Below are 18,580 nucleotides of genomic sequence, written 5' to 3' on the forward strand. Positions count from 1 at the left end.
CGGCCGGCGAGGGGCCGCGCCGGGCGCTGGGGCGGGGTCTGCGGGCGCCGATAGGGCGGGCGGCGGCGGGCGCCACGTCGGCAGCGGGGACGGACGGAGGAGTAAAGTCTGAGTGGAGCCCGGGCTGAGCGAGACGCCACTGCCGCGCGGTGAGTGAGGGAGGGAGGGCTGAGCGGCCGCTGCCTCCCGGCCCCGCTATCAGCCAGGCAGCCCCCCGAGCGCCCTCCCCCGCAGGAAGGGAAACTTCGGGGGCAGGAGGCGGGAGGGCGCCCCGGCGGAGCCGCTGGCGGGAGAGGCGGGTCCAGGGAGCGGAGCCGCCGCCACCTGCCCCCGGCGCGGGCTGAGCCCGGCCGCTTTTGTGCTTCCTGCCGCGGCTCCGCGGGGCGGCAGCGCCGGGCCGGGCGTAGCGGCTCCGCCGCGGCCTTGGCTGCCACGTCAGGGCCGCCGCCCTGCGCCGCGGTGCCTGCGCCGGCCCGGCGGGGACGGGAGCGGGGGTCGCTGCCGGGCCGCCTCCGGAGCTCTGCCGGGCACGCAGGTACCTGCGAGGGGAGGACGTGGCGGCGAGGGCTGCGGGGCTCGGGCCGCCCTGTGCGGGGTGTGGGGCGGCGGCTCCTTGGGTGCGGGACCGGGAGCGGGGGGGCTCTGCCCTGCAGTTGCCGCCCCCCAGGCCGGTCGCCCGGGGCTGAGCGGCCCCCGCCCACCTGGGAGGGAGCCGTGCTCGCCTCGGCCTCGCTCCTGGGTGAGCTGCTTGTCTCCCCCATGAACTTCTCCGAGCTGGGAGAAGCTCTCTTTCGGGTTTTCTTCTTTTTAAACTTTGCTGTGTTCAGATGTCTGCTGTAGTAACCTCCCCTTTGTTTCATTTGTGTATCTCTAAGTCCAGCTCGATGGAGTAGGATATGAAGAGGTTTTTTATGAACTGTTAGGGACCAGCCTGGTTTTCCACATTCACCCAGTCTAGGCGTGTATGTGGTGTGGCCTGGAAATAAAAGCAAGTTATTGTAACCATACGACTGGTTCTGGTCATTGTGCGAAGTGCGATGGCAACCTCTGCAGATGTGATTAAATGCTTCCTTCTGCTTGTTTAACTGGGCTGAAAATGAGAATTCTGATTCAGGATGTCACTCTGTAAGGAACATAAATACCAAGTGCAGGTAGCCTGCGTCAGTGTGTCCACTGCTGTGCTTCAGGCAGTAAGTCCCTGTATAATTGGAAGGCTATATACAGGATAGCTTAATTTAGTATGTAAGTACTGGTTTGTATGCACATCAATTTTAAGACTGCTCAGTAAATACTATCTGGCATTTTTTTATAAATCTTTCTGTTAAACTGTGGTTAAATATTCAGTAAAGTTAGTGTTGCCTCCTCAGTATAGAAATGGACTGCGTTGCATATGCACAAACCGAAAAGCGGTCCTTGTCCAACAAGTGACCAGGTCCAAATGTCAGGCAGGAGCCAACAAACAGCTGGTGGATGCTAGGGAAAAAACTCTTTATTTCATTAGCAAGCATGGCAAGGAACTTCAGAAGCTTGTGTGTTGTTCTGGCGATTAGATACTGTTGGATTTTGTCTTTGAGGGCCTACTCGAAAAGGAGACAGATGTGGAGGTCAGGCATTGGGGAAGTGTTATAAGAAATGGGGAAGGCTCTGCTTCTGAAAACTGAGCTAGCAGGAGGCCAAGGGTGGCAGGACTGGTAAAACGAAGTTTTCATTGTCTTTCTGAAGGTATGCCTTCCACCTTGCTGAAATTTACCGTTGAATTTCTAGAAAACAGTTTTGGAGGACTAGAAAAGGGGAATCCTGGTTGCTGCAACCTTTGATTTGGTATCTTGTGAATCACTGCGACGGAGAAGACTTGATTGCCAACATCAGGTGCTCCCCAGAGCCTCTTCTGGAGCCTGGTCTATATTTTAGTTGAGAGTGATGGAGAAAGATGATGTGGTATTGTCCCAGTCAGAGTTAAGGCTTTTTTTTTGCAGGAGACATACCTCTGTTTTGCTTTTAATCGTGGTATGTGTTTGTTTTTTGATACAGGTATGTGGCATTACCTTCCCAGCTGTGTAATGAACCCTGCATACTGTGAGCCCGTTATGTACATTTCTTATGACAAACTTGGTATCTTCTGGGGGAAGTTCTAGCCCATCCTCCTGTAGCCTTAGAATTAAGCTGTGGTTCACACTTGGAAACTTTGGTCAACTCTTTGTAATCTTTCTCTGAAAGCTGTAGTCTTTTTTTTTCCTCTGAAATGGGCATGCTTGCTTCCAAGCCAGTCCTGCTGTATATGTAAATCTGAATTTTGAAACCTGGCTTTTAAACAAAAGGCTTGTTGAAATGCTAGCTGTGCTCTTGGATTTTTAGCTACATGCTTTCTACGTGCCTGGATTTGTTTTTTTACTTTAGTGCTGTTAGCATTGACTCTTTCTTCTTGCAGAATTCTGCTCGGTCAACTCTCTCCCTTGCATTAACAAGCTGAAAACCACATTTCCATGTCAGTTGTGCGCTGAGGGTTATGGCTGAGAGAACAGCACTGGGCACAATTACTTGTGACACGTCACAAGTCCCAATCCAAGGTGTAAAGCAGGGAAGCTGATAGTGAGGGGTCTTTGTGCAGCTTGAAGCAGTACCCTGAAGAGCAGCTATGGGTAGGTTTACCTCTTTTGGCTTCATGCTTATTTTCTTATTTAATTTGGAGAGTAGAGCACTGTTTCAAAAATTTATTGCTTGAAGTATCATTCGTAAAAATATTTTTTTTCCATGTACTTGAAATGCATCGGGTTTATTCATAAATCTGCTGCAGCTGCTGAAAGAGGGGGGAGGAGAGCTGTGCATGTGGCAAGGGTTGATTCTTTTTCCATCAGCTCCATAGCCAAGCTTCCTAACTGCATAGCTGATGGACAGAAGGAAGATAGCTTTTTTTTTTGTGGTGGACTAAGATGAGGCGATGGGTTTGTTTGCAGTTTTGTCAGGTGAATAGTTCTAGCACTGTCTGCTGCTGCTGCTGCAGCCGTCGGGAGCAGCGTTGTGCTGCCAGCTGAAATTGGCCCCATCCTTAGTTTCGTTGTTGCCCACAAATATCTGAGTAGTGGCATTGAAACAAGGCAGTTTTCACTGGCTGCTGCTTGGGCCAGGTTTGCTGTGCTGAGACAGTAGGGCTTTTTGTCTGTGAAGTCAGAAAGACATCAAGGGCATCAGCTGAAGCTCATGAAGTTACTCACACGTCTGTAATGATTAGAGCCCACTTCTCAATGGAAGGCTAAAACTTTAGAAGTTGCTGTCCAAGGCTCACTAAGGAGTGATTGTGTCTTAACATGGATTAACACACTTCATAGCAATCCTCATGACAGCAAATGGAGCGAGTAAGGTATATCTCCATTGCCCAAGAACACAGAAGGCATCAGTGTTTCAGTGAGATAAATCTCATAAAATTTTGACATCTTAAGACCATACCAAGTGTATTTCTTCCATGCTGTGGCATTTGTATTTGATTCCCACCTTACACCCATGACAGGTACGTGACAGTAGCACTGTTCCATCAGTTGTCATTAATCTTCTGCCTTTCTCACAGGTGTACGCAGAATATTTTTGTGAAAGCAACTAACTAGAAATCTTCACAAAAGAATATATTTGGTGAGTAAGTTTTATTTTAATCAGCTTTTATGTGAATTTACATGTGGCTGTACCACTACCTCTAGAGCTTCCTGACGCTTTCATTCAAGGTCTTATAACACAATGTTATAAATAGCTCCTGAATTAAAAATCCTATCTTAAACATTTTTTTTACAACAGTGTAAAACATTTAAGCTTTCCGTGTATTTCATATTCTGACAATATGAAAGTGTGCTGTCTTTCAAACCAGTTGGAAGAGTGACTTCCATTTTTATACTTTTAAATTTTTTTTTTGTATGAAGGTTTTAATTTATTTTAATGTGTTGTTAAGAAAGATGAGAAGTTATCCCTTATCTGGATATATTATCTGTCCTTTATCTGCTTATATTATGAATAGCATCCTCCTAAGTACACAGGGGAAAAAAGCCCAAAAATAGTTTACGTTTATCCCTGTTTGAAATCTCTTTTAAGATCTGGGTTTGCTTCCACTTCTTAACATGAGAAAACACAGATGAAGAAGGAAACTGAAGTTGTCATTGATAGGCTGGATGTCTGTTTCACGAATGAGTTCTGCCAGGCCTCATGGAGATCCTACCTCATTCCATGTGATCATTTAAGGCAAATGTTAAATAAAGCTCGAGGCTTTTTCCCAGTGACACAAGTCACTGTGGATTTGGCATTACAGGATAAAAATGCCAAAGAAGGATGTCTTTGCTTGCTTTCCTTTTTCCTTTCCTTTTTTTGGCCAATTTTAGCATACTTTGAAGAAGATTCTGAAAAATGTATCAGAAAACTTCCAAAGTTCAGGCTTCTGATAAACCTTTGCCTTGCTGCATATGCTTGCAGTACTGGCAGTCATTGTGACTAATGATTCATTGCATGTGGGGGACTTTGAATCTGCAGTTTCCAAGTATCCAAGGTTTCTTAACCAACAGCATGTCTGAATGACCTCACCGTCTGCACAAAAGTCTTATAGTTGCACCTCCAGATCAATGCCTTAGGTGTTAGCTGAGTTATAATCTCTGATGGGTCTCATGAACTTTGCTTTCTTCTTCTTTGTGGGGACGCCTCTGCAGCCAGAAGCGCAAACAGGAACCTCCCTTAGGATATACTGCAGTCCCCCTGTGACCAGGGGGCTCTGATGTAAAGTGGGACATACGAGCCTGGATCTTAATTGACAAAGGAGGCATTGAATTGTAGGTGAGTGCTTTCACCTTGAAAGTATTGTAAAATATAGCAAGTGGTATCTGCTAACTCAAATTTTGAATAAAAAAATTATATTCCTGCCCTCTTTGCCTGAAGACTGGATGAAGTAATCTGCCACTAAGCAGTTACTCCAGGCCTTTGACTTCCAATCAGTAGAAATACTCTAAATCTCTGGAAAGGAGCCAAGTCTAAAACATGCTCCTGTGCATAGTATTTCCCATTCACTACGTATGCACCCTGTTTAGCACACAGGATTTTTGGATCACTTTTCAGTTTCCTGACATGTTAAATTGGATACAAGGATGCATGACACAGACTGTAACCTAGATATCTGAGCATTTTCTGCAGAAGTCTTTTGCTGGATTTTGGTCTTGATCCTGTGATTCACTGGAGAGCTTCTACTGAAAAACAAAAAGACTTTTCTGACAGTGATGTAATAATGTTTTCACTTGCACTGATGTTGTAGGAAGAACGAGTAAAACCTAGTACGGGCTGGTTAGGCACATCTCTTGCAGCATCATAGAATCATCAAGGTTGCAAGAGACCTTCAGGGTCATCCAGTCCAACCATCCACTGGCACCTGTAGAACCACCCATCATACAGTAGTTTTCAACTTTCTGATCTGTAAACCCCTGGAGGCTCCCTTCTGTGTGGAACAAATTCAATCCTACCAAGAGTGACTTATTTCCCTTAGCTGATCTTCTCAAGGCTGTAGTTCTCCATTGCCTTCTGGGGTCTGAAAGCACCAGTTACCAGTGCCTGTGCTGTGGAAGATAGATACGCTGTGATCTGTGTAATTGTGAGTGAAGTATTTCTCTTGCAATTGTTAAATCATTGCTTTGCTCATTTAGCTTTGCAAGAACTGGAAGCAAATCTGACTGTCTGTCTGATGAGATTATGGAGAGTTAAGAAAGCATCTTTTACCTGTGTTGTCTGCCAGTCTTTAACTCTTTTCAGTGAACAGGTCTGGTCTTAGCTGTATGATGTTGTACCCTAGTACAACAGATTCTTGGGGCTTCATCTGGTCTGTATCTTCTGTCAGTGCTGTTTCATCCGATACCTTTTTAATAACAGAAATTACTAAACCTTGTGTGAAGCCTTATGACACTTTCTAGTGTTCTAGCCTTGTCCAAACCTGGTTACTTATTCTAACTTCACTCTGAACTTGTTGATAATCCCTGACAGTGTTTTTTCTGTCCTCATAAGATTAAATAATTTTTGTGGGCCTTTGTTGACAGAAATGTTTTGGAAACTCAGGTACTTTCTTCTGGGCTTCTTTTTTACATGCTGGCTAGATACAAATAGATTAGCGGAGAATGATCTTTATAAAAAATAATTACTCATTGGTCTCCCCTGTGTCTGCTTTAAAACTGTTTTGATTACCTTCTCATTCCATTGTTTGAATTAAGTCTTACTAGGTTCTGAATTTTATTGTACTATTTTTAGGATTTCCCCTAATGCAGCGAATAAACTCCTTCCAAGTTCCTGACAGAGTAATCGTCTTAATGACCAAAATGGCTACATGTTAAGTAGGAACATAGTTGCTTCCTCTTGGTGCAGATATTTTGATCTAATAATATCAGGGCTATCAGTTTCTTACAGCATCTGTCTTCTCTTTCTTATAGTGCTTTATATCTTTGTTTCATGTATTTGGCCTTCCATCTTGTGTTGCTACTCTACAACTTCCTTGTGAGGGGAAGAGGAGAGGAAGGTGCTGATCTGTCTGGTGACAGTGACAGGACCTGAAGGAATGGCATGAAGCTGTCTCTAAGGAGGGTTAGGTTGGATATTAGGAAAAGATTTACCCAGAGAGTGGCTGAGTACTGGAACAGGCTCCCCAGGGGAGTGGTCACAGCACCAAGCCCAACAGAGTTTGAGAAGCGCTTGGACAATGCTTTCAGGCACATGGTGTGATTCTTGGGACTATCCTGTGTAGGGCCAGGAGTTGGGCTTTGGTGATCCTTGTGGGTCCCTTCCAACTTGGGATACTCTATGATACTTTCCTATTTCTTAGTTTACATGTTTGCATTTCTGGCTTTTGAGCAGCACTCATTCAGCATTTCCATGGAATTGGCCATCCTTGTAGTAGGTATTTTTGCTTCCTTTCCTCAGCGTCTTGTGTAAAGGTACCCTGAATTGTGAACTGATACTGGTAGTGCTGATTGTCAGGACTCTTTAATATTCAATTTAGGCTTGCTTCTCATCCACATGATTTAGCATGTGGGTACCAGTTTTTACTGTGATATTTTGACTTCATAATTATACTGTGAGAATTTTAGCTGTTGTTTTCCAGGTGAGTCTTCCCACTTGCTTCTGCCTCCTCATTCCTTCTTCAGATCCCACCTATTGCTTTCTCACCCAGAGGAGGTACAGAGGGATCTGAGCACAGCAAGAGAGATGGGAATTATTTTTGTGGTGGTCATTGACTCCTGGAAGAAATTAAATATTTAAAGACTTGTGCAGGGAGAAGGGAACTAAAAGGTCAGTAGCAGGAAGATAGGATGCTGACTGGTATAATGCAACTTGTTTTTCCTTTTTCTCATCTTGATACCTGCTGAGGAGGGAAAACAAGATTAGCAAAAGAGCTCAGGAGAAGAGGCAGGATTTAATAACAAGGCATACTTCAGTGGGGGAGGAAAGCAGGAGGGAAACCTGGACTAGATATTGCTTTCTTCTCCTCCAGAGAGAAAACTCAAATCAGCAGCTCCACTTACTTTCTCTGTGCTTCCCCTCCCTGTCAGGGACTGCTGCTCTAGAACTGCTCTAGGAAACTGCTTTTGGTGTAAAGAAATCTCTTCTGAAACATTTTCATTGGGAAGTTTTTGTGTAAAGTTAAAACAGTCTAGTTCTGCTGCTGTCACCACACCGTTTATGCAGTACTGCGACAAGTTAAATTATGTGTTCCCATTGCTATTCTTTCATCTTGTTTTCATGGCATTTCTTCAAATTATGCTACAAGGACTTGTTTCTTTAAGCTATTGCTTTCCAGGTACCTGCAGATCTTATAGGCATGCTGCTGTCATTTCTCTAGTGTCCACCATCTCTCTGATAATTTGCCTTTTCCTTTTCACTACATAAACACAAGCTGTTATATGGCAGAGGTTGTTTTGTTTTCATACTGGTTGTCTTCCTGATTGCTTTTCAGGTTCAAGGTGTACTTGGTGTGGGGTGGCAGCTCTCACCAAGCCTGCTGATGTGGTGGAGGGCTCCTTTTTCAAGTATTGAATCTGGCTGAAGAATGCAAAAGCACAGATTAAAAAAAAAGAACAGCAGATTGCAGCTACTAGCTTATCTAGTAAAGAAAAAGAAGTTAATTTTCTGTGGAACTTAAACTACTTGAATTTTGGATTCATGGATTAATTCATGCATTGCCAGAAGAGATGTATAGCATATGTGAATTTCTTTTTTTAGGCAACAATGAATCAAACGGACAAAAATCAACAGGAAGTCCCATCATACCTTCATGATGAACCACCAGAAGGTATGTACTAGTTTTCATGATCTGAAGTAAATTAACCAAAAGTTCATTCTCTCTTTAAAAAATGGAAAATGGATCTGGAAGCTTTAACTTCCATTTAAGTAATAGTAAACAAGCCAGCCCTGGGGTGGGATAGGCCTGGATTATTGTTCACTTCTGCATTATCCTGATTACAGTAAAGATGATGAATAACTCAGTAAACAGCTGTACCTAAAAATTATAGAGAAGATGGGCAGATACTGAAGAACTTAATTTGCAGATTAGTTTCCAGAGATATGAATTGGTCTAACAGGTATTTATTTCTTCCGTTCATTATGAGAGATGGGAAGAGCCCAGCTTCACTTTTGGACACCTTGCTGTGTTCATAGTGCTTGTGACTTTTAAACAAGATGTTTTTAAAAATATATAGAACTTTATTACCACTTTTGGAGACCCTTTTCCATCATACTATGGTTCCAACTGCTGACAGTCTCATGGTTTCATAAAAACAAACACACACTTGACTTCATTAATGCAGTGACATCTTGTTCTCCTGAACCAAACGAATTGTAAATTGGTTATTAGATCTGCAGAGGAAATGCAGTTGCAAATGAACAGAGTTCCTTCCAGGCTATGGACTGGCAGGTTAGTGAAGAGTCCTGTTTGCATAATGTGACTGGAAGCGTAGTAGATCAAAAGCCATTCATGGTGCACAGGCTATCTGTGTTTTGTCTGCTCTTGCTTTAAGACCAAATGTCGGTGAGTCATGATTCCTCTCTGTTTATTACTCTTCAGTTTATAATGGCCCTTTAAAGCTCTGTTTGTTTGTTGTTGGTTTTTTCCCCTTAGCTTTTATATGTTGTATAACTGAACAATTTACTTCAGTTGAACAACAGTATTATCCACTAACTGTAGCAGAAGGGATTGAAGTGGAATAGCTCACTCTATTCTTAACAACTATAAGGCAAAAGACACAAGTTCAAGAAGATGAGAGGGAGAAATAGATTTTCATGGCATAGTGATTCTTCAGCTCTCCTATACTTGAACTTGTTAGAGTATCATGGTGTGAACACAAAAATTCTTGCTGCTTCTTGTCATGATCTCAGAAGCATTTCTGATAGCAAATGCCAGATTGGAAACTATGCCTTAATATGTGTTATCTTCAAGTCTAATTTTTAAGGCCAGGTTTTGTTTGCTTATTTGGGTTTTTTTGCCTTAAAGATTGAATTGTGTTTTATACATGTTAAACCTCATGTGTAGAAAGCAAACTGTGGTCTGAAAACTTCAACCGATTCTTTGAGTAAGGCAGTGAAACAAGTGAGCATTTTTTCTCTTCCTAAATATTCTCTAGCGTAAGGGCAGAATTTGATCATTGGTTATTGCAAAGTTTCATTTAAAATTTGTGAGCAGTTAAGACTTATTTTCTCCCACACATTTTCTTATTTCATATTGACAATAACCAGTTTGAATACGAAGTCTTAATAGACGGAGAAAGTCGGTGTAGTTAGAGGAAGTAGAATGAAACACAGCTTATCTTAAAAATCCATCCTTGAAGAGGCTTTTTCCTTCCAATTCTGATTCACATGCACTCTTCCAGCCTTAGAAGTTCAGTTAAAATGTTGGAACACCCTTGAAGAATAACGCGGGTTTGAATGTCGTACAAGGCTTCATACGTGATACACTTACACCATCACAAAAAGATGGCCAAGTGTGGATGGAAGGCTGCTAGTTCAATGCCGGCAGGAAGATCATCTCTCTGAACAGGCTGCCAGAATACTCCTTAGAGGAAAGGCTCGATTCCAAAACCAATTTGCAGCTTTCTGTAAAGATAGAAGTAGTTCTACTTTGTCCAAATCACACTCAACAAGCTTGGTGCCCAGAGGCTTTAAAGAATGTGTGGAGGAAGCTTTTGTGCTCCTGCTTTTTGAGTAGTGCTATTCGGATGCCGTATTTTCCGCTTTGCAAGCGGCGCCAACCTTTGCAACCTAAGTTCATTTGAACTCTTGTTCATTGCTGGATTCCTTTCAGCAGGAAGCTGGCTGCAAGATAGCTTGATAGAGCCAACTCCTGGACAGGGAACTCCAGTCATTTTCTCCCTCGATTTAGGAATGATCTGGTTTACCTTCGTTTTCATACTGTTTAGGAAGAAGGAGACCAGGGTTGTGTATCCTAGAACAGAAATCAACTGGCAATAAAACTTTGCAGCTGTGGGCGTTCATTAGACCTCATTACCAGAAATTATTTATACACTGTCACAGTCTTTATGTACACTTGTGAAATGTAGATGTTGTCAAAGGATTGGCTACCTGAAGTAATGTGAGGAAAAACACATTAAGATTACTTTTGTTTGTTTTTCTCTTGTAATTGATAAGTTAGGGATGATGGATCATTTCTGAAATCAGATCCGATTAACTGAATCAGCTCTTAAAATTCAATGTGATAAAACTTTTACTCCTGTTTCACCCTGATGATAGTGAACCAGTTAGGTGGAAGTGAAACACTTTCTGAACAAATCTGTTACGAGCTCTGTAAGTCTGGTCACAAGAACCCTCTAGTGAATAATACCTAGACATTGGATTTTATAGCAGGCTTTGCATACTCCTTTCCAAGTGTGATTCCTTAAAGGCTTTCTGTATGTAAATAGAAATTCTGATCTCTGTGTGCTTGTGTTGGCCGTGCATTTTTGCTGGAGATTTTCATGTTGAAAGCTGCTGGCCTAGAATGAGCCAGCCAAGGTATTACATGGCTTTAAGTAAAAGGCTTTAATATATGTTTTTAGTTTCCATTCATTACTTTTTCTGTTATCTATATCAATTTCTTAAATAAGAGACTACTGTCAGCTGGAAGCACTTCCAGTATCTTCTGCTCCCTTGAGCTGCACTATTGCTCTGTATCCTTTTTTCCTTTTTTTGTCAAACTTGTAAGAAATTCTCTCATTTGGGTGGCATCTTTTGTTTGAATTATTCCAGGCATGCACACAGGAGCTCTGAACTTCACACTTTTTAAATTAACTCTGAGTTCTGAGTCAGTCCTGGCATTATCACAAACTCATTGGCATTGCAGGGAAAGTTGTTCACCCTAGGTTTGATTTTGTAGAGATGAGTGCTGGGAGGTGAGTCTTGGAAATTGTCCTTTGGGTGCAAGTTGTCAGCAGTCAGGGCACAGGAGACAGACTTGTTCTGCTGACTCTCCTAAGGCATGTCCCAGTGGAAAGTCAGTGTGTTGACAGGGCTGGATAGAGGTCTCTGGTGGATCTAGATCTGATTTTTCCACTATCTCTCTAGGCTTCTTGTCCTTTTCCAAGTATGTTATTTCTGCTGCTGACTCCCTCTTCACGTCTGTTTCTTCCCTAGCTCTGCCCTTTGTAGTTCCACTTGCTCTTTGCCTGGTTTCCCCTGTTGTTTTTCCTGAAGAGAGACAGATGTTAAATCCTATATGTTATCTGCAGATAGCTAGAAAATAATTTTAAAAACCCAAATCCAAAAAACTGTGCAACTCTTACCCTGCTTGTGTTCACTGGCTGAATCTTCCCTTGGTTCTTTCTCAAACTGGTGAGGTATTGGCAGGAGAGGAGCTGAAAAATGCTTGCCAGAACAATGCTGTTGTGAAAAGCAGAGATTTTCCCCAGGTTCACCTTGCAGACAAGTGTGTGTCAGGGCTACTAGTTTATAAATGCAGTGACTGATATTTTCTTATGTGCTTAAATGCCACATTAACATACTGTTTCATAGTGCTGTTTCTTCTTTGAAGATTGGATGATGCTTGTGCCATAACAGGGGGTGGAATTGGAGTCTTGATTCCCTTTAGAGGCAAGGTGCATGTATCTCTGAGGATTTTGATGCCTGCTTTAGAAATATAAAGTAATTCTGAAACAATTGGAAGGCAAAGTGGCTAATTCCAGAGGTCTTTCTATCACACTAATACTTTTTATTATTTTCAGGCTATGTAATTGTACCATAAATATGGAATAGGAATTGACTTACAAAGCACTTAAACTGTGAAACTGCATGAAATGCAGGTTAAACATAACATTAAAAAGAAAAAATCTTGTGGTCAATAATATGCAGAAATCCTATGGTTTGAGACTTGGTTTTGTGCATCATATTGAAACTTCTGTTAAGAGCCTGTAACTCTTGCTATTAATGCCTTTGGGGGCCACTTTTGGTATTTAATGAGCTTATTTGGCCTTGGACTTTTCACATACACACGCCCCTTCTCTAGCCAAATTACAGAAAAGACCTTTTTGGAATAAAGTTAAATTTGTATACAGGATGAAGAAAGATAGGATACAGAAGGATACAGAAGCCTTGGCATCAGTTTTGTCCTCATGCTTCTTTTAACAACTCTTGATTGTTCTCATTTGTAACCTTCTCTTCCCTCTTCCCTGACCCTTGCACAGAACCCCTGTAAGCACATCTTCAAAACAATAATTACTAAGGAAAGAAGTAACCTTGTCTCACGGTGTCCTTTTCAAAGAACAGCTCTTTGCTTAATAACTTTTGCCTCTGCTTCACCAGAAAATTTTTTCCAATCCTTCCTTAGTGATTTGAACAGCAAGGTGGTGCTGCTGCCTTTGAGGGTCCCCCCTCTGTGGGTTAACTCTTAGCATTAGGATGGGGGCACAGGAGGATGTGTCATTTCTCCCCCATTATAAAGTCCAGAAATGAGGCAGATTTGGCCATGGGACTTGCCAAAGTCTAGGAAAGTAGTGGTGCATACAGAGGACAGAAATTTATAATGTAAGACTCTCTGGGAGTCATATGCCTGGTATTTTTAGACTCAGTATTGACTTGTTTGTTAGAAAACAGTACTGAGGCATGTCTTGCTGCAGCAAAGTGTCTTTTGTTATTTGGAACTAGGTGTTGTAGGTGCATCCAAAAAGAGCAGCCTGCAAGGTAAGTACATGCTGTGTGCAGTGTCTGTTAAGCTAGAAAAGGAAATACTTATGCATAACTCTTTTGAAAATGCTTTAATCACAGCACTGAGACTGATTTGTTTGTTGTTTCTTCCCTTAGGTTCACTAAAAGACCACCCGCAGCAGCAGCCTGGGGTGCTTTCTCGTGTGACTGGTGGCCTCTTCAGTGTCACAAAGGGAGCTGTTGGTGCCACAATTGGGAGTGTTGCTTGGATTGGAGGGAAGAGCTTGGAAATTACCAAAACAGCGGTCACATCTGTGCCTTCAGTGGGAGTGGGTCTAGTCAAAGGAAGTGTTTCTGCTGTAGCTGGAGGCGTAACAGCTGTAGGATCCGCTGTTGCAAGTAAAGTGCCTTTAACAGGAAAGAAAAAAGATAAGTCTGACTAAAACCAAAACTGAGACATACTCCGTTCTCCAGAATATTACATCAGTGGCATTAAAATCTGCTAAGATTGGGACCATGAGAAGCCATGTGTCTTAGACACTTTATCTTCCAACGAGTTGTGCAAGTAACTCGATTTCATCTGAAAAGGACAGAAGAAGCTTGGTTAGCACAGCGTAAGAAGATTTATTAGAGCCTAGATTGAAGCTTTGTATCTGGTGAAATGTTACACTTGATAACTATAGAAGTAAGTGTATCTGAAGGAATAATACATATTTGAATATTCATTTACTGTAAGTCTTCTGCAGTTTTGGACTAAAATGTGAACATAGAAACTTGGTCATCTCTGCTGTACCATTGATACAATGAGATGCCAGTTCCTGTTCTCAGTGGTTTCCACGTGCTCCTGCTAAGGATCCTTCAGCTGTGTAAAATCAATGCTGGATGTACCCAAACAGTCTTGGTTATGAACCTGTATTTTTAGGCAGCCTGTAAACTGTCCCTGACAGCATTCTGCCAGTGCAGACTGGAGCAAATAGAGCTGAAGATATGCAGAAATTGGAAATGAGTGGGAGATAGAAGTGAAAAAGATTGACAACATGGTAGAAGGGATCACAAAGAGTAAACTAACTTAATGCCTTATTAGAAAAAATATCTTTTTACTAGGTGAAGCTGTGTAAAGAACTGTCCTGTCATTTCAGTGCAGTTCCCAGAATTAGCTTTAGACTCTTTACAAATCCTGATATCTGAAACTTTTTGTCAGTTTTTACTGAAAATATCATTGTTCCATCTCAGGTGTACTTAATGATATGCATCTATCTCCTGCAGGTGAAAACTTGCTTCTAATAAATTTTTTACAGACGCTAGAAAAAAAGATGCCTTAGTGGAAACTGGGCTGATTGTTTGCGGCTATCTAGCACAACTGTCTTACTTGCTAGAAATTCCTTTGTGTAGTTGGAAACCACTGAAGAACTAGCAAAGCTGTTGTCTCAACTTCATGATGTGCCAGGTTGGCTTCTTGTTCTGTTCAAGCAAATGCAAGGAATTTTTCACCACATCTCTTTCTCATACTTTACCTTTTGATTTTTGAGTGAAATGTAATACTTTTATTTAAAACAAACCAAAAAAGGTAGATGAGGCCTTAAAGGAAAAAAAAAGAAACGTCATTCCAGTAATTTGTATACTGACAGATTCCAAATATTGACGCACCTCAAATGGGAACATCTGTAGGTCTTCTGTAATGTGTGAGGCAAAATGCACTTGTAAAGACACAGCTTGAGGTCGCCTTAAAATAGAAGCTGTTGATGATCTTTTATTTGTGTACTGACTTTGCAAATAAGTAACCTCTTTAGAAGCCCATAGAAGGCATCTGTTCATGTCGTTCATGCAGTATTTTCTACAAACTTGTGTTCCTATGGAGAACTTGTAAGCTTACTTTTACAGTGTCTGTGGTTGTACTAGAAGGATATATGGGGGGACTTTTTAAAAATGAAAAAAAAAAACCAAACAAACATATCACTTGTCTAAAACTTAGTCCTCTGTTCATGGGTGTTGAATGTACACTATGTCTAAATTATAGTACAGTAGTCACCCAATCTCTCTGAGCCATTGGTACTTCAATTGCACTCTGTAACTAACAACTTTATTTTATATCAGTAATTGTGTATGTTGGAAGCATGATGCTCATAAGCATGGGAACATGGGGTGGTGGGAGGAGCATCTGCCCTTTCTGTTAGATGCACCAGCTGCTTAGTTCCAATCTCCTGCAAGGGTGTAACAAGGTAAGTTTATGCAACAAACTGAAGACTTTAACTGGGTTTTATAGTCAAAAGCTAATTGCATAGAATATAGTATGGTTTAAGGGTACCAGTTAGCTCTAGAAATGAGCTAGCCTGGGTATCTGAGGCAGTCTAGCTGCAGTGTTTAATTTAGTATGGTCTGCTCCTCTGCAGTTTCCAATGTAACCATATCCCCAGAGTGCTGCCACTGAACTCTTTAGAAACTGTTTGGAGCACAGTGGTATTTGTGACACCCAACTAAACCCCCTTCCTGATAGTTTTCTGAAAACACGAATGTTGAACTAGTCATACCCATTTTTTGAAATTATATTCTTTAATTGTTAAACTGTGAAACTTGCAGCAAAACAAATGTGGTCTGAGATAAACAATGTTAGATCTCTAAAGAGCTGCGAACACTTCATTATGTTTTGTTCAGAACATATCCTGTAGCTATTGCTTCTGAGTCTTGTAACTGAAACACTTTTACATGGCATATGGTTTTACTTTTCAAAGAGCTTTGTCCTATATCCTGTGTATTTTCTATTCACTTATGAAATTTGCTTGATCTTAAGAACTTGGCCCAATTCTGTCCTGGCACCTGCGAAATATTAAATTGTTGCTGTTTCAGACATTTGAAAGCTTCCTTAGTTTTGTGGAGAGGGGCGTACTTAGGTATAAATCTTCCCACAGCATCAAGCCCCAGAGTGTCTTTTATCTGTACCTACTTAGTGCCAACCAGCTCTTAACAAAAACTATAACTTCACTGTAAGTTGTTCACAGACCCAGCACAAAATCCCTTGCACTAATTTTCTTTTCAATGAGGCTTGGGAGTACCCACTTTTAAGATCATAATGAGCTGAATGGAATATGGAACTTAAATTTTCAGGGTGAGCGGGGTTTTTCTTGGGTTTGTTTGGAGTTGTTTTTGTGGTGGCTTTATTTTACTCTCCTTTTCCCGGCCCCCAGTTGGAAAGGGGAAATTTTTATGAAGGCACCTTATATGCCTGACTGCTCGTTCTGTAACAAAAGGCTTATCTATGGTCACATCTTTATATGCCAGACTAAAACAGTACAAACTGGTTCACGTTCACTGTGAGTAACAAGAGACGAGGAAGTGGATTTCAGCAATACAACGTTTTGGTGATTGGGAGGTTCCGTGAGGCTTTATTACAAATGAATCCTGCGAAGAAGAGAGAAACAGATCCCAGGCATAGAGTTATGAATAACTGACTGAATTTTCATCTGGTGGTAGAGAAAAAAGAGCATTTCTGCTCCTGCTTTTGTTTTGAAAGGGGAGGAGAAATTGAAACATTCAGAATAGAAAACGAATTTGTGATAACTTGGGCCATGACTCACTTAGGGAAATGTGTCCTTTTCCTGTTCTGTTGACACTGAAGATATTGTAAGTAATGGGAATAAGCTGTTTCAAGAACTTTAAAAACAGATACGTGTAGAAATGCTGAAACTTTTCAGGGAAAACACTGTTCTACGTCTTGGTTTCCTTTTCATCCTGAAATCACCAACTAGGACTGTGGCTCAGTTACAGATTGTGTTATGAACAGCTTCAGAGAGCTGAAATGCCCCCTTGTGTCTGAGGGGAAGGAGGATTTTGAATCCAAATAATATTGCGGTTTGCTTAATAGCTGAGCACGGAATGACAGAAAGTGGCAAAGGCAAGTTCCTGTGAATTTGTAGTATGGCTCTCTTCCCGGTTTCCTCTTAAAAACTGATAATTTGTTTTGAAAGAGTCAGCAAAGACACAGCCTAGTAACACAGCCTTACTTTTTTTGTGGTGGGGATACGTGCCCCTTCTTACATTCTCGCCACTGTTGCACGCGCTCCTGCAGGAGCGGCATTTACCCGCACGAGCTGCTGTCACGTCCGCACTCTCGCCTGCAGAGTGGTGAGTTTAAGACCTTCAGCTGTTGAGATCTTGGCACTGCTCTCACCAGGTGTTTCCAGCCCTTTCCAAGCTCACAGCAGATAATGTGGCAGACTATATAAAATCATCATCTTGCAGCTCACCCTCTAAACCAGCAATTTAATACCAGCTTTCTTCAGCAATTTAAAACTTCATTCTAAGAAAAGGAGGCCTGGACTTGCAGCCAAAATGTGTGTTTAAAATGACCTTGAAGAATGGCCTGGAGTGAGGGGGCTGTGTAACTGTTTTTTCTCCTCCTGTCAAGAGGGAATGTGTGTGAAGCAGTTGCTTAGGAAGGTCTTTCTGAGAAATAAAATCACTGATGATCCTAATTCTATTGGGAGGATCATCAGTGATGCTGCTATTTTATGTTACCATTCACAGTCTATAAATGAAAAGAAATCAAATCCTCTGAGAACTTAAATGCTATCTGATGGTTACTATTTTGAAAGCCAGCACTTGTCGACAATTACCATTTGGTGTTATCTGAGAAGCAGTGCCACCCATATATTTAGAAACTGGCAGCTGTTTGAAAATCTGGTAGTCATTTTTAATCACCAGTGATTTACAGACTAGAGTTTTGTTATACCTAATATAAAAACATGCCTTTTTCCTTTCTCCCGCCGTCATTTGAGACTAACCTCAGTCTCTCCCTAATCTTTCCTGTCCCCAAACCTTGCTAGAAAAGAAGAAATTAAGAACTAGCAATAAATGTTTTTCCTCCTGCCCCAGTTTTTTTGCAAAAGAAATAAATTTTGAATTCTCAGAAATGTAAAGGAGGTTGTCTTGCAGGTTTTTGTTGCATTATGGTTTGTACCCAAACATATTAGGGTCTTGCTGTAGCAGTCACTGAGTTAAAAAAATTATGTCCTGCCCCTGTGCTCAAACTGCACTCTGGCTAGGCATTCCTAACCAAAGAATCAAGTTTGTTGCAGGTCAGGATCCAGGAGCTAGGGCTACTTACTGCAGCCATAAGGAAGGGAACCCCAAGAGAATTTCCTGAAGTCAGTGAACCAGTGGGTTGCTGAACGCTGTTGGAAAAATAACCCTCTGTTGTTCTCAGACAAAAATTGTGTTGATCACTACCACAGGATGGTCTGTGCAGAGACAGAGCTGAAAATCCAAAGCAGTTAATGCCCTGTCAGGTAAGAAAACGTAACATGTGAGGTACTCTCTAGAAAAAGGCAACCTTTATCTTAATGAGGTTCTGTGACAGTATTTGAAAGCATTGGAATGGTACAAGTGTACAACAAAAGTTGTGCCTGAAACCCCCTCCAGGACAAAGTACAGCATAAGACTATGGTCTGGTTAAGATTAC

General features: G+C 41.7%; 1 protein-coding gene across 4 annotated transcripts; it reads left to right on the forward strand.

Annotated features, from left to right (window-relative positions):
• The first annotated feature begins 38 nt into the window (after nucleotides 1–38).
• On the forward strand, nucleotides 39–15,972 carry TMEM263 (transmembrane protein 263). 4 transcript variants are annotated; one of them, XM_027886633.1, is made up of 5 exons: nucleotides 39–149; nucleotides 3,563–3,624; nucleotides 4,680–4,803; nucleotides 8,221–8,290; nucleotides 13,282–15,972. In XM_027886633.1, the coding sequence occupies exons 4-5, from the start codon at nucleotides 8,227–8,229 to the stop codon at nucleotides 13,566–13,568; spliced, it is 351 nt and encodes a 116-aa protein (XP_027742434.1). In that variant the 5' UTR covers nucleotides 39–149; nucleotides 3,563–3,624; nucleotides 4,680–4,803; nucleotides 8,221–8,226; the 3' UTR covers nucleotides 13,569–15,972. The 4 variants fall into 4 exon arrangements, with proteins under 4 accessions (XP_027742434.1, XP_027742435.1, XP_027742437.1 ...); XM_027886635.1 differs by lacking the exon at nucleotides 39–149 and adding an exon at nucleotides 477–535; XM_027886634.1 differs by lacking the exon at nucleotides 4,680–4,803.
• Nucleotides 15,973–18,580: the final 2,608 nt, after the last annotated feature.

The sequence above is a fragment of the Empidonax traillii genome, unplaced genomic scaffold, assembly GCF_003031625.1.
Source record: "Empidonax traillii isolate 1590-97213 ecotype Southwest subspecies unplaced genomic scaffold, ASM303162v1 scaffold191:size1449129, whole genome shotgun sequence".
Classification (NCBI taxonomy): domain Eukaryota; kingdom Metazoa; phylum Chordata; class Aves; order Passeriformes; family Tyrannidae; genus Empidonax; species Empidonax traillii.